The 15,682-nt window shown below is 46.9% G+C and overlaps 1 protein-coding gene across 1 annotated transcript; it reads right to left on the bottom strand.

The window, feature by feature from the left end:
• Positions 1 to 7,166: 7,166 nt before the first annotated feature.
• Positions 7,167 to 11,368, bottom strand: LOC114087049 (uncharacterized). Its single transcript, XM_071606099.1, is given in 2 exon segments — positions 7,167 to 11,245; positions 11,248 to 11,368. Coding segments are annotated over 2 exon segments (4,200 nt in total).
• Between the last annotated feature and the right edge of the window lie 4,314 nt (positions 11,369 to 15,682).

Here is a 15,682-nt window from a genome sequence, read left to right as displayed (position 1 = left end):
TCCATCTGCTGACTAGATGTGCAGGCGGGAGGTCGCAGGACAGGAATGTGAGCTGGCAGATTTGAGCCCTGCAGCACCTACCTGGCAGGTCTCACATCTTCTCCCTGTCCCTGCATCAGAGGGGATTTTGGGGAGCAGAGACGGAGTGAAGAAGGAGGAATCCACACAAGCTGTTGCCATACTACAGTCATTGGAACCGGGAGGTTGCAGGACCCTAGGGGCATCACACCCCAGCCCACACAATGGCCACCCTCACTGCTTGCCTGACACCTCATGGGGACACAAGGGGGCAGAGGGTGGCCTGTGCCTCCATCTCTTCCCACTCCCTGGCCCCACCCTCACCAAGTGCCTCAGAAAATCAAGTGGATGTGTGGAGGATCCAGAACCTCTTTCCCCACCAGGGAATACCTGTGATTCTTCATGGGGGTTGGGAACCTGAAGGGGAAGAAGTGAGCATCAGGAAAATGGGTGGCCAGAACCATCACCCACCAGCTCCTCTCCTCCAGAGAAGTCGTCTCCCCGAAACGTCCTTCCATCTTGTTCCCATCGGTCTCTCTGACTTTCCTTGTTTCTTCCTGAGATGCACTTCACATGTCGGTGCAGGAAAGGCCACGGTCCCTCTCAGAGCTGACAGGGACACCCATTTCTCATGGGAAACATCCTGATCTAACACCCTAATTACCACATTAGACTGATGAGATAAGCCCTATTTCTACTCTGTTCTGCCAGTGTGAAGACCAGAAAGACCTCCCTACATTGCCCAAGTGGAACTGGGTGACCTGTCAGGGAGGTAATGGCCTCCCTATAACTGGTTAGGAAGCCAGGGTCAGAAGTTCTCACATACCCTTGGGGGTGGGAAGAGAGGGACACTTACCTCTGTCTCTGCCACCTGCTCCTTTCATTTCACCTCTTTATTCCAGCCTTTCTCTCCCCTACCTGACTCCAGGTGACTTGAGGGAAGATCTGTTTTCATCAGATTTACATCTGGGTCATGGTGACAAATCCTGCAACATACAGGCCTGCATCAAATTCCTGTGAGTGATCCATGGTACCCAAAAGGAACACAACACGTTCCCCATCCCTTTCAGAGCTGCACGTGGACACACGTTCTCAGTGTTCCTTACAAACATGAAAGATCTTACATGGACCTTTTGCAACCTGTAGACAGACTCACCTGTGTTCCTTGCCTCCTGCTGGTAGGACCATCCGTTGTCACAGCAAACATGCAAGTAAAGCCTGTGGGGATAATCAAGACCTAGAAATTTTATAAATAAGTGCACCAGCACAGAGTAGCTGTGGCAGAGTGAGGCCTGGCACCTACAAGGCCCTGGGTTTGATCCCCCCCACCACAGAGCAACAACTACAACAAAATCAATCTCTCCCTCTCCCTCCCTCCCTCTCTCTCTCTCTCTCTCTCTCTCTCTCTCTCTGTATGTGTGTGTGTGTGTGCAGCAGTAGTAGTCAGAGTATCAACTCAGAGGGAAACTCTTCCTCAAGGCACAAAATGAAGGACACCAGAAATGTCCAGAGTGTAGTCCCCAGACTAAGTAATAAGAATTCCTAAATATTAGCCATGGTGCACAAATGAGGCATTTATTAGTAGCACAAAGTGACATGTGTTCTTATTACTTTATGAAGACTGATCGTCTGCGTCTGTAGAAAGGGAAGTTGTTCATCCAAGTTTTCATGCTCTCACCTGCGTCCCAACTCCCTGAGGATCAACAGCCCTTTATGGCTTTCAGAGCCAACTTCCCGATGGGCTTGGTGACACACGCCTGTATTCTCAGCTTCTCAGGAGGCTGCAGAAGGCAGATTGCAAGTTCCAGACCAGCCTTAGCAACTTAGCAAGACCCTGTCTCCATAAAAAGTGAAAAGGACGAGGAATGTAGATCAGAGGTAAAGCATCGCTGGGTTCCATCCCCAGTCCTGTGCCTGCACCCAAAAATAATATCAGGGAAAACTTCTTGCTGCTGGGTTCTCCGTGCCTGTTTGTAAACCGTACCTGGAGAGAGGGAGGAATTAAATACCTTCAACCCAGAATCAGCAAAGAGGCTGAGAGGAGCCATGTTTCCACTGAACCTGGCGGACACACAACAGTCACACTGAGCTTTTGAGGCCTTTTGGTCCTGATGACAAATATTTTGTGGTACCCAATGACCTTCACAGTTCTTTGGAGTAACCAGAACATCCCCCAGCACTGATGAAGGTTTTCAAGTCCCCGTGGTCACCAAAGGGACCCAAGCAGAACACTTTTGGAAATCTAGAGTTGAAAACTCCCTACCCCTTCTGATTGAAGTCTCCAGAAGGTAGCTCCCTGGCCTGATAGGTCCAGCCTCTGCATCTCCCTCTCCTGTGCCAAGTCTCCTACAGAGAGGAAGCAGAGTTGTTTCTGAGAACGCAGACCCTAGGGACAGGGGCTTGGTCAGAGTCCCTGGGCTGCCAGATAGCAGCTGCACAACCCAAGCAGGTCGGCTAAACCTGGAGAAGGCAGGGAGCTCACCAAATCTGGCCACAGGTGGATGGGCAGTAAGCACGTGTGGGGCATGACTAGGTGTGGGAAGAGACGGAGAAAAGCCATCTCCTGTCCGCAGGTCACAGCCAAATTTCCATGAGGCTGGGTTGAAGCGGTGGAGAGCTGCTGAAATTGCAGGAAAAATGCATAAAGAGCTCCAACCTGCTATGCAGTAGGAAGACTCCTCCAGGTGAGGACAGCAGGCTCTTGTCCATTCCAAACCCAGGGAGGGACGGTGCACTTCCTGTGGCAAAGACAGCAAGGCCTGCCATCCCCCAGATGCTCCAAGGTCCTCCCCTCTTGCATCTTCTGTCTCAGGCTCTTCCTAGCTCCCATAAAGAATCACACACAGAATCAATGGAAAAATTAACAGTTGAAATAGCCCTTACCATGTCCTCCAGGTCTGAGCGGCCTCACCTCCCTACATTCCTTCCCATAGCAGGTAGAGGGAAAGAAACAAACACAATGGCCATAGTGGTCACTTCTCACCAACTGTGCATCCTGGGCATGTGTTCACACTTGCTCACATATTGACATCAAAGACCTGTGTGCGAGGAGGTGCTTTCAGCCTGAGAGTGGCCATCACTTTCTCCAAACACCTGGACAGACCAACACCACTGCCCTCCTTCTTCTCCCAGAGGGAGTGTCTCCTCAACTGACCTGAGTACATCTGGGAAGATAGGACTAAGCTCCTTACCTCCTGGTTTTCCGGGAGGGTAAGATGTCCAGTTCCTTGTAAGCAGCCTGTGTTGTGATTCTTCTGGGAGAGAAAGACCTCCAAGCAACATCCTCCTTATCACTCCTGGGACTTCCTCTTCCAGAGCCACTTACCTGGCCTCTGAGCCACAGAATGAACCAGGAAGCAGGGGATGAAGTGCACTCAGCCTGCTGCGGGGAGAGGTCAGGAGGCCAGGGTCCTCCTACTCAGCCTCTGGAGACAAGAGCCCTGCCTAGCCCTCCCCAAACACCTTCCATCCCTCTACCTGGGTGTGACCATCAGCAGGTCTCCCCTTTACCTGCTGTAGGCTGATACGTTGCCTTGGACCCTAAGAGGAAAATACAAAGCATCAGACCCTCCCACAACAGGCTTCTGTGCCCCTTACCTTGTAGCTTCTGTCCTGGACATCACCACTCCAGCTCCAGACCCAGAAAGAAGTCTGTGACTCTCTGCAGGAACCTGTGAAAGACCCTCCGACTCCCTGTCCAAGGAAAAGCACACAAGACACTGGCTGCAAAAGCGAGAGGCGATTTATTGATACACAGGCGCCTGCGGGTGCTCAGCAAGACCTCAGCCGGAGCTTCGGTGAACTGGCACCCCGGGCTTTGGGGCACAGATCTTTTATAGGGTAAAGGAGCAGGTTTCGCGCGCGTGGTAAGCAACAGGTTTCTTATTGGTCTTTTTGAACCTAGCATATAGGTTACCTAAAAGGCAAGGTTGTTTTTCACTGTATGTTCCTGGAAAAACCACATAAAAACCACTTGTTTTTCACTGTATGTTTCCGTTTACTCAACCGTGCCGGTTCTTTCCCAACCATCCTGTTCTTTCCTAATCGGTTACACTTAACTGATTATCTGAAAAACACATCTGACGCCTGTGCAGGTGCAAAAGCAAGCCTTGATGATTTTGTAACTGGGCCTAAAGTTATTGGGCTGGGGTCTCTCATTCCTCCCTTTTTCTTTATCATGGATAGAATCTTATATCCATTGTCCTGCTTGCTCAGGTTCTTGGATTAAGCTTGATTGTGACCCCGTTTGTTGTTTAAGCAACTGGTATTGTTGAGTTAGAACCATAGTCTGGATTATAGAAAGTCTTTCTTCCATGAACTGCACTAGTCTATTATGTATACAAGGTCCGAATATCAGGAGTAACAGCAAAATAACTAAAGGTCCTGCTATGGTAGATAGCAAAGTAGTTAACCATGGGGATTTATTAAACCAGTGTTCAAACCATCCTTGTTGAGCCTCAAATTCCTTCTGTCTCTTGGCCAGCCTTTCAGTGACCTTTTCCATAGTTTCCCAGACTACCCCTGTATGGTCAGCGTAAAAGCAACATTGTTCTTGTAGAGCTACACAAAGACCACCTTCTCTGAGGAACAACAGATCTAATCCTCTCCTATTCTGTAACACAACTTCCGAGAGGGAGGAGAGAGATTTCTCTAGGGCTGTGATAGACTTGGCCATTGCAGTTAAATCCTCATTCATTGCTGCCTGTAGTTGCAATAATTGGTTACCTTGCATTATCGCGGCAGTTCCTGTTCCTATTCCGGCTGCTATTCCTCCAATTCCTAGTAGTAGAGCTATGGTCATGCTGATGGGCTCTCTGGGGTATTGTTTCCGTCCCTCAAGGTGTCCTAGGACATAGTCTGACCCTAGATATGATATTTTAGGCCATAATTGTATTAACACGCAAAAATCAGTGGTTGCATTGAGGACTGCCGTAGAAATACAAGGGGTCAGTCCGGTATTGCAGGCCCAGTAAGTTCCGTGGGGACCCCACAAATAGTTATTTTGTGAGTCTGTCACTGGGAGGGTAGTATTACAGAGATGTTGGTGTGATGGGGGTACGTTCCCCATACAGACCCCTTGTCCTGTCACTTTGGTGATGGTAAGCTTATAGCTTGGTAGAGATACACACTTAGGGTCAGGGTTTGTACTACTGTTCCAGTTGGACATAATTGCTATCCCTTCATAATAGGGTGGGCTGGAGGTGAGACACAACCAACAATCTTGGGTGCGATTTGGGTCGGTGGCATTGAGGGCATAGAATGCTCCTTGAATCAATTTTAACAGTCGGTCTCCGGTCCCAGGGTGAGTGGGCTCAGGGAAATAGCTAGAGTTCAGATAAGTTGTAGTGACATTGGGAGACAGAGGCGGTTTACTTGTGGGAACCCTCTGTGAGCTTTGGGGCTGTTTGGGCAGTGAGGGGAACTTTTGGTCTTCTAGTACAGAATTAGGTCCTATCGAGCTAATCATAGCTGGGGTTTGGGATAGTCTGATTTTGAAAGTTACACCGGGATCGTATCCAGTCATATACCATCTGAGTCCCCATGTTCTCCCGGTAAGCCAGGGATCAATAGTCTTCTTGCCTTTGTCCGTGAATTGTATCTTAAGGGGCAGCGACTGGCCCGCCTGAAATTGTGAGTTTTTCCTATGGCATGTATGGCCATCTGGGCTGGGGGTAGTGAAATTCTTGGCCACCTTTATCAGGTCCCAGCTTGAGGTGGGGTTCCAGTATGCATCTCCTGTGGTTTCGCAGCCCCAGGAGGAGCAGAAGTATGCTTCATAGCCCCCACATTTGTACGCCTGGGATCTGTCTCTACCGTCCCGGGGGCAGACATAAAAATCAGTCTTGGCTAGATTTTCATCTTGGAACCGGTGGTGGCCTCGCGGGTAAGGAGGAAGGGTAGGAATCAATTGACAAAAGTCAGGGGTTAAGGTGGGCCACCAGGTGCCAGGGGTATTGGTCGCTGTAATAGACCAAATTATCTCCCCAGTTTGAGAGTATACCTGCCAAGTTAACTTCATGGGAGCATGGGGGTTACTACCTAAGACAAGGGGAGCAAAGCAAAGAGCAAAGGCGGTTAACAGCGCGTAAGTCCTATCTTTAGCGGATTTTGAGTACGCTGCAATTTCCATCCTGAGTCTCGGGGAGTAACTGCTGGGTCTTGTGGATGTGCAGCCTTTACATGAGAAGCGTGAATCCAGGCTGCGATGCCGTCCACCTTGATTACAGTAGGTGTGTTCAACAGGACGGTGTAGGGTCCTTTCCACCGGGGTTCAAGGTTCTTGTTCTGGTGTCTGCGTACCAAGACGGTGTCCCCGATTTTGAAGGAATGTGGCACCGAGGGGGTTTTGAGTTCTTCTTTGTATGCCGCTGCTAATGGCTTCCAGACCTCGTTCTGGACCAATTGCAGTGCCGTAAATGAATCTGCACAGATGGGGTGAGGGAGGCAGAAATTTCAGTTTCATAGAAGTTAACAGCAGGTGGTGGGGCACCATATAGGATTTCAAATGGGGTTAGTCCCTGAGGGCCAGGAGTATTTCTGGCCCGATATAAAGCTAAGGGTAGGAGTTGTACCCAGTCTCTAGTGCCAGTTTCAAGCGTTAATTTAGTTAAAGTCTCCTTGATTGTTCTATTCATTCTTTCTACTTGCCCTGAGCTTTGGGGTCTATATGCACAATGTAACTTCCAATTAATCCCCAGCGAATTGGCCACCGCCTGACTTACCTGGGAGATGAAGGCAGGCCCGTTATCCGACCCAATTGTTCCGGGTACCCCATACCTTGGAAAAATTTCTTCCAATAGCTTCTTAGCAACGGTTTTGGCAGTTTCATGTCGGGTGGGGAACGCCTCTACCCATCCGGAAAAAGTATCAACGAAGACTAGAAGATATTTATATCCATACATACCAGGTTTGACTTCAGTAAAGTCTATTTCCCAATGTGTCCCGGGTTTACGTCCTTTAACCCGGACTCCTGTCCCAAGTTTAACTTTACCAGAATTTACCTGGGCACATGCCTGACAATTTTCTGCAACTCGCTGGAGGAGTCGATCCCTATTTGGAAGATATAGAGTACCTTCTCCACGGTCCAAGAGATCTTTCATCTTTTTAGCCCCAAGATGTGTCAGTTTGTGTAATGATTTTACTAGTTCTTAAGCATTTTTAAGGGGCATTATGGTTTTTCCCTGATATTCCCAGGTATGGTCCTCTGGGTTGTAAGAGGCATCTAGCTTCTGTATGATATCCAGATCTTGGTCCTCATAGACCCATTTACCCTCATAGTCATCATGTTGTGGGTTTTCCTGTTGGGGCAATAAAGTCATTACCAAGAGTTGAGGCCCCTGAGCTGCCTTTCTGGCTGTCTCATCCGCCAATTTGTTTCCCCTGGCCTCCAGAGTATTTCCTCTTTGATGGCCAGGGCAATGCATGATACTTAACTTTTTAGGCAGAAATAGAGCTTTAAGTAAGGCCAATATTTCAGTCTTATTCTTGATTTCTTTTCCATCTGAAGTTAGTAGCCCTCGCCGTCTGTAAATTTCCCCGTGTATATGGGCAGTGGCAAAGGCATATCTACTGTCCGTATACACATTTAGCTTCTTTCCCTCAGCCAACTTTAAGGCTTGTGTTAGAGCTATTAGTTCCGCCCGCTGAGCTGAGGTTCCACCCGGCAACGCACTCGCCCAGATTACCTCAGATTCGGTGGTGATGGCTGCTCCTGCTCGCCGTTCCCCATTGAGCAAATAACTGCTCCCGTCGGTGTACCAGACCAGTTCTGCATCTTTCATAGGTTGGTCCGTGAGGTCTGGTCGGGTTCCTTGTGTTTCTGCAAGAATCTGCTGGCAGTTGTGGGGATTTGCTTTTCCAGGAAGCGGCAGGAGGGTTGCTGGGTTCAGTGTGACCATGGGGCCGAACTGAATCCGGTCCGTGTCCAGCAGCAAGGACTGGTAATGGGTGAGTCGGGCGTTGGACACCCAGCGGTCAGGTGGTTGGCGAATTATTGCCTCGATGGCATGAGGGGTTAACAAAGTTAATGGCTGTCCCAGAGTCAGTTTAGTGGCATCCTTAATCAGAATAGCCACTGCTGCTATCATTCGAAGACATGGTGGCCATCCTGACGCCACTGGATCCAATTTCTTGGACAGATAGGCTATAGGACGCCTCCAGGGTCCCAGTTTTTGGGTTAGGACTCCTTTAACATAGCCCTGTTTTTCATCCACAAACAAGTCAAAAGGCTTGGTAACATCTGGTAGGCCTAAGGCGGGGGCTGACAGAAGGGCCAATTTGATACGATCAAATGCCAATTGGTGCTCCCCAGTCCAGGTAAAGGGGTTACTTTGTTTGGTTAGCAGGTATAAGGGGGCTGCTATCTCGGCAAACCCAGGAATCCAAAGTCTGCAGAAACCTGCTGTGCCCAGAAATTGCCGTAGTTGTTTAGGGTTCTGGGGAGTTGGTATGCTCGAGATAGTTTCTTTCCTGGCTGTGGTTAGCCATCGTTGGCCATTATGAAGTTCATAGCCAAGGTAAGTAACTTTTGTCTGACAGATTTGTGCCTTTTTAGCCGATGCCCTGTACCCCAACTGTCCCAAAGTTCGCAATAATGCCTCCGTACCTGTAAGACAATCCTCCTCGGTGGTGGCAGCCAATAGGATGTCATCTACATATTGGAGCATAATTAAGGAGGGGTGTCTTACGCGGAAATCGGCCAGGTCCTGATGTAAGGCTTCATCGAAGAGCGTCGGGCTATTCTTGAACCCTTGTGGCAGTCTGGTCCAGGTCAGTTGACCGGAGACCCCTTCGTCGGGATCTTTCCATTCAAATGCAAAGAGGGCCTGGCTTTGAGGGCACAGTCTCAAACAGAAAAAGGCATCTTTTAGATCTAGAACGGTGTACCAAGTATGGGTAGGAGGCAAGGTGCTGAGGAGATTGTAGGGGTTAGGCACCGTGGGGTGGATGTCCTCTACCCTTTTGTTTACCTCTCTTAAGTCCTGGACAGGCCTATAATCATTTGTTCCCGGCTTTTTTACTGGTAGCAATGGGGTGTTCCAGGGCGATCGGCAAGGGGTTAGAATTCCTTGGTCTAGGAGGCGTTTGATATGCGGCCTGAGGCCTTGGTAAGCTTCTCTTGACATAGGATACTGTTTAATATTTACAGGAGTAGCAGTGGTTTTTAGGTAAATGACTATTGGAGGTTGTTGTTTAGCCATTCCCATTCCACCGGTTTCAGCCCAGGCCTCCGGGTAGGACTCAAGCCAATAGTTTATGTCCTTATCAAGTGCAGGAGGTTTGCTAAAAAGTTTATATTCATCCTCTAATTTGAAAGTTAATACATGTAAAGGGGCCTGATCTGGCCCCGTAATGGAGGCACCCCCATTTTTAAAGTGGATTTGAGCTCTTAACTTGGTTAATAGGTCTCTTCCTAGTAGTGGATACGGACAATCAGGCACATGTAGAAACGAATGGGAAACTTTACCTGTAGCAAGGTGTACTTCTCTCTTGGTGGTCCATCGGTACGGCTTGCTTCCAGTGGCACCTTGGACCCACGTCGTTTTGTGGCTCATGGGTCCTGGCGTTCGTGTTAGCACCGAATGTTGGGCTCCAGTATCTACTAGGAAGGTTACAGGTTGCCCCCCTACTTGCAAAGTTACCCGGGGCTCAGGGGGGAGCTCCTGGCCCTGACTCCCCTAATCTTCATCCAGGGCTAGTAACTGAGGGGTCCGGTTAGTACCTCTTCGGGGATTGGGGGGTTTCTTTGGACAGTCTTTAACCCAATGTCCTCTTTCCTTGCAGTAGGCACATTGGTCTCGGTCTACATGGGGTCTGCCTCGTTCCCTTTCCCTACCTGTTCTATTTCCTTGTTGCCCTGCCTGGGTTACAGCGGCCAATATCTTACTTAATTCTTTATTACGTTTTCGATCTTTTTCTCTTTCTCTCTTATCTAACTCTTCTCTAAACTTAAGATCTCTTTCTTCCTGCATTTTTCTGATCCTTTCTTCCTTTTCCTCTGGGGTTTCTCTCTTATTAAAAATCTTTTCTGCTTCCTTCAATAAGTCCGCTAGAGTAAAGTCTTGTAGGTTGTCTAACCTTTGCAACTTGGTCCTAATATCTGGAGCGGATTGCCAAATGAAAGCCATAGATACGTTTCCCTTCTGATCCTCACTATCGGGGTCGAAAGGAGTGTATCTCCGATAGGCTTCTTTTAGTCTCTCTAGGAATGCGGTCGGAGTTTCCTCCGAACCCTGGGTGGTTTGTCTTAACTGGGCCAAATTGGTGGGCCGTCGCCCTGCTCCATGGAGACCCGCTATGAGTAACTGGCGATAGAGACGTAGGTGGTTCCTACCTGCATCAGTATTATAATCCCAATCCGGTCTAATTAAGGGAAAAGCTTCATTGATCAAATTTGGGAGTTGGGTAGGGGGCCCATCATCTCCCGGCACATTTTTACGGGCCTCTAAGACAACTTTTTGTCTCTCCTCTGAAGTGAGAAGAGTCTGCAAAAGCTGCTGACAGTCGTCCCATATTGGTTGATGAGTTACTAGAATAGATTCAATCAGGGAAGTTAGGGCTACAGGGTCATTGGTAAAGGAGGGATTGTGGGTTTTCCAGTTATAAAGATCAGAGGCAGAGAAAGGCCAGTACTGATATTGGCCGTTAGGACCTCCCATCTGCTGCAAGGGGAAAGCCCTTGAAGCATCCCCTGGGGCGGTAGGTTCTCGGCGCCCGCGAAGACTCCCCACCATGGGGGATGGGCCTGGAGGGGCATAGGTAGTTGGACCCTCTTGTTCTTCTTCTTCTGAGGAAACCTGGATGGGATCTGGAGCTGGTAGAGGTTGGGGATGGTAAGGTGGGGGTTCTTCAGTCATCAGGTCTATAAGAGTTGAATCTTCTGGTGGTAAGACCTTCTTGGGTTTTGTCCCTGCTGGAGTCACGTTTTTGGGTTTATCTAGAATAGGGTAAAGCCTAGAGGTTTGAGGAGGGGGTGCGGGTATCGGGATAAGTGGAGCGGAAGGTGGGGGTGGGGCTTCAAGGGGAGAACGGCGGGGAAGCTTAGGTGGAGAGAAAGGGGCGACCCAAGGAGGTGGGTCGGAGGCTAGATCTTCCCAAGTAACAATGTAGGGCACTTGATCGGGGTGTCCTTGAGGACCTTGGGTGAAAACCCGAGACTTCACCTGTAAATAAGATCAAGGTTAAACGTCCCTTCTTTTGGCCAGCCAACATCGAACGTTGGCCACTCCGTGGTGCAGAGTGTTATCCATCTTTTTTTTTTGATTTCCACTGACCGGTTGTCAGCCCGGTTCCGGACGTCCTGCCAATGATCAAGAGTAAGACTCAAGGGAGTTGTTATAGATTGTCCCATGCTAGTCTCAGATGGAATGAGAAAGTGCAAAGGCAAGGAGACAGATACAAAAATCAGACTGGACACAAAGAACACTGCGCGGCCTCGGCACAAACCGAAAGTATCTGATGGATTAGGGGGAGGAGGGACTCCGTCACCCACAAGAACAGTGTACTCTTTGGAAACACCAGAGGCCCCCAGAAATGGGCCCTCCGAATCCCTGGGACGTCTCCCAGGGTGGCAGGGGAGAAGTCCGAGTTCGTCAACTCCCTCTCAAGCTGCCCAGAAAACAGAGCGACTAAGCGTAATCGTACGGACGCTGCGCACAGACAGATAACGATCGAAGACTGCAAACATAGAACAAAAGAAACACAAAACGACACGAGCCGGCCAGCTTACCTCCCAGTGATGCCGGGCGTTCCCCAGGCAGGGATCCGGACAGGGGTGCAGGAAGATCTCGGTGGAACCTCCAAATGAAAGACCCTCCGACTCCCTGTCCAAGGAAAAGCACACGAGACACTGGCTGCAAAAGCAAGAGGCGATTTATTGATACACAGGCGCCTACGGGTGCTCAGCAAGACCTCAGCCGGAGCTTCGGTGAACTGGCACCCCGGGCTTTGGGGCACAGATCTTTTATAGGGTAAAGGAGCAGGTTTCGCGCGCGCGGTAAGCAACAGGTTTCTTATTGGTCTTTTTGAACCTAGCATATAGGTTACCTAAAAGGCAAGGTTGTTTTTCACTGTATGTTCCTGGAAAAACCACATAAAAACCACTTGTTTTTCACTGTATGTTTCCGTTTGCTCAACCGTGCCGGTTCTTTCCCAACCATCCTGTTCTTTCCTAATCGGTTACACTTAACTGATTATCTGAAAAACACATCTGACGCCTGTGCAGGTGCAAAAGCAAGCCCTGATGATTTTGTAACTGGGCCTAAAGTTATTGGGCTGGGGTCTCTCACCTGGACACAGGAGAGGAGAGGATCCAGGGGGTGCTCCATCCTCTCCCAGACGCCAGAGCAAACAGCCCAACTAACTGGCGGTCAGTGTCTTGGGAGGGATGATCCACTCAAGACAGTGTTCTTGGGGGCATTCACACCAGACCCTCAATCCCCAGGAGAAACTGACGCCTGCTGCCCAAGGGAGCACAGCTACCCCTGAGGGTGTCTTGAAGTAATGGGACCCCTTCCTACCTGATGCGGATTTACTAGATATTCTTCAGAGGTCTTTTCATTCCAGGCTCCCTGCCTCCTCTCTCTACTACAGACAAAATAAAACCAGTCAATATGTAGGAGAAGGGCATGGGGGGCTGTGGAGACAAAGAAGGCTGGCCTTAGGAGCCTCTTGAGGGCAGCTAATAATGTCCCCATGTACGGAGCTCTTCTAAGAGGGCCAGCTGTTGCCAGCACCACACCAACCCAAGACAGGTTCCCCTGCCTCCTCCTCCAAGTCCCCCCTCCTGCCCCTGAATGTGGAGATTGCCTGCTGACCAGTGAGTGACCTCTCTTCGGTGCTGTTTCTTTGGCTCTCAGGCTGCTTCCCACTCCCTTGGTGTTTGCATCACAATAGCTGAAGTCACAGGGCACTGTGGGGGTGGGGGTGGGGTGGGGGTGGGGGATGGAAAGCACCAAGGCTCAGGAGGCAAAGCTGGAATGCTGAGCGCATGTAATAACTATTGAGACCCCTTTCTCTAGAATAAGTGCTCTCCTGGGTGCCCAGCATACACAAACTCATTCCCTTGGGTCATTGTGGGAATATAGTACTTGTTAATATGGATCGAGTCACTGGCTTGGGGATGATAGAGCATAGAGTCCTTCCTTCCTGTTATTTTTCTTTTCATTGGATTTCACACACCTTAGGAATGAACATACATGTAATTGTGCGTGTATATGTGATGTGCCTGCTAGAAAGTATGGAATATTTCCAGCACTTTGGAATGGTCCTTGTGCCTTTTTAAATAGTCACTTCCCAAATTACCCACAATTCTGAACTCTGTCATGATGCACTAGTTTGCTTGATTTCCCCTTCATATCAATGGGGGGGAGATTCCAGGTTGTCTTCAGAGTCTGGATCTTTCTCTGGACAGATCCTCAGTCCAGGAGATCCATCTGTGTTTTCATGTGACACAGCACTCTGTTCTTGTTCATTGGCCAGTAGTATTTTATCACATGAATCCAGCACAAACTGTTCACTCATTCTAACTCACTCTAACTTTGTTTGTTATACTTTCCTTTTGTTTTGGTGGTAAGAGTGGCAGCTCTGGTGATTTTAGGATTGCCTTAAGAATAGCCTTAGAATTCATTCTTTCCTTGTTTTGAAAGATACAATATTTCTGCAGCCTTCTTTCATTTCTTACTGTTTTTTTTCTTTCTTCTCAGCTAGGAGTCTTCCTGCTGATATATTCACATCTCTATCCCTAGCTTCTGCTGAGATTGAATAGATGTGTGGTTTAAACCAACAATATATTTTATAAAATGGTTGTTCAGCCTCACTTTAGAAAAGTTATTTTCACTGGGTACAGTGGCACACGCCTGTAATCCCCGTGGCTTGGGAAGCTGAGACAGGAAAATCACAATTTCAAAGCCAGCCTCACCAAAGCAACTCAGGGAGACCCTGTCTCTAAATAAAATACAAAATAGAGCTAGGAATGTGGCTCAGTGGTTGACTGCCCTTGGGTTTTATCTCCAGTAGCCCCCCCAAACTTTTTTAAAAGTTATTTTCATTTTCTTTGAAATATTGATAAGCTGAGAAATTCTCAAACCTTCCAAACTCTTGTTCCTTTTTGTTTTTCTCTTCAATTCATCTATGTCTTTTCACAGTTTATTATAAGTAATCAGTAAGAATCAAGCTTTTCCTCTCAATGCTTTGCTTGAAAATCTGTTCAGATAAGTATTCAATTTCATTGTTCACAAACCATTTGTGTCCACATAACACTAGGACAAAATTCATGTTTTTGTCACTTTATAGGAGGGATTAACCTTTCACCTGTTTCCAATAACTTTTCTGCCTAAAAACATAGTAAAATCACTTTTAATATCCATATTCTAACATGTACCTCAGAAACTTGCAGCTCTATCCATTATCCAATTTTAAAGTCAGTTGCATGTATTTATGTATTGTTATAGCAATACCCCATATCTCAACAACTCAGTACTAAAATCTGTATGTACGCGCATCTCCAGAAAAACAAAATCAATAGGGATACATAGAGACAGGGTGGGGAGGGAGACAAAGTATAAGGAATTGTTAATGGATTATAGAGTCTAATCCCCCAAATCTACATCTGACAAGCTAGACACATGTAAAAGCCTGCTTAGGAAATTGAAAACTATGGTTTCATATTTTTTTAACTTTTTACGTAACATATCTTGCATTATATAGAAATTTTGTTTTGTACTGCATCAGCTTTAGTTAATTGTATAAATTTCAACATTTCATATAATCTGTTAAATGTAGTAAATGGAATTTTAACATTCTGAAATTCTATAGTGATAACTCCTTTTATGTTTGTGATATTAGAATTATGTATTTTCATTCATGATTTGTATTAGAAATCTATCACATTTATAAATCTTTAAAGTAAAAGAAATATTTGTATCTTTGGTTTTCTCTTTTCTATGGCTTCTTTTATTTCCATGATATTTGTTCTACATTATTTTCATCTGTTTCTTTGTGTTAGAGATGTTATTTTTTCCTGGTTTCTTCAAGTGGATTGTTATACCATTGGGCTTAAGGCTAGTATATGTTATAATATATATATTTAGTAGTCTCCATTATGATTCATGCCTTATTTACATGGACTATACTTTTAGTTTTATTGTGGTACAACATACACACAATTTATTTTCTTTTCCCACTTTGGAAGTATATAGATCAGTGGAATTAAGTACATTCTCATTCTTGGGCATTATTTACCTCCAAAATATTTTTAATCATTCCAAGTAGAAACTGTATATACAATAGACAATAACTCTTCAATCTTCCATTTTATAACCCTTGATAACCAATCTTCTATATATGTCTCTTTGAATTTGACTATTCTAGGTACCTAATATAAATAGGATCATATAACATTTGTCCTTTTGTGTCTGGCTTAATGTCTGTAAGATTCATCCATGCTAATAGCATGTATCAGAATTTCATTCTTTTTTAAAGCTGCAAAATATTTCATTCTATTATATTCCACATTTTTTTGGTCAACTGAAGTATTGGTGGACCGTTTTGGCTATATGCTTTTGAAATAATGCTGCTATGAATATAGAAAGTGCATATCTGTTTGAATCCTTGCTTTCAATTCTTTTGTAGGTATACCCAACAGTAAAACTGCTAGATCATGAGG

Source organism: Marmota flaviventris, chromosome X (assembly GCF_047511675.1).
Source record: "Marmota flaviventris isolate mMarFla1 chromosome X, mMarFla1.hap1, whole genome shotgun sequence".
NCBI classification, from domain to species: Eukaryota; Metazoa; Chordata; class Mammalia; order Rodentia; family Sciuridae; genus Marmota; species Marmota flaviventris.
The sequence above is the reverse complement of the archived record's forward strand: the minus strand, read 5'-3'. Positions and strand labels throughout refer to the sequence as shown.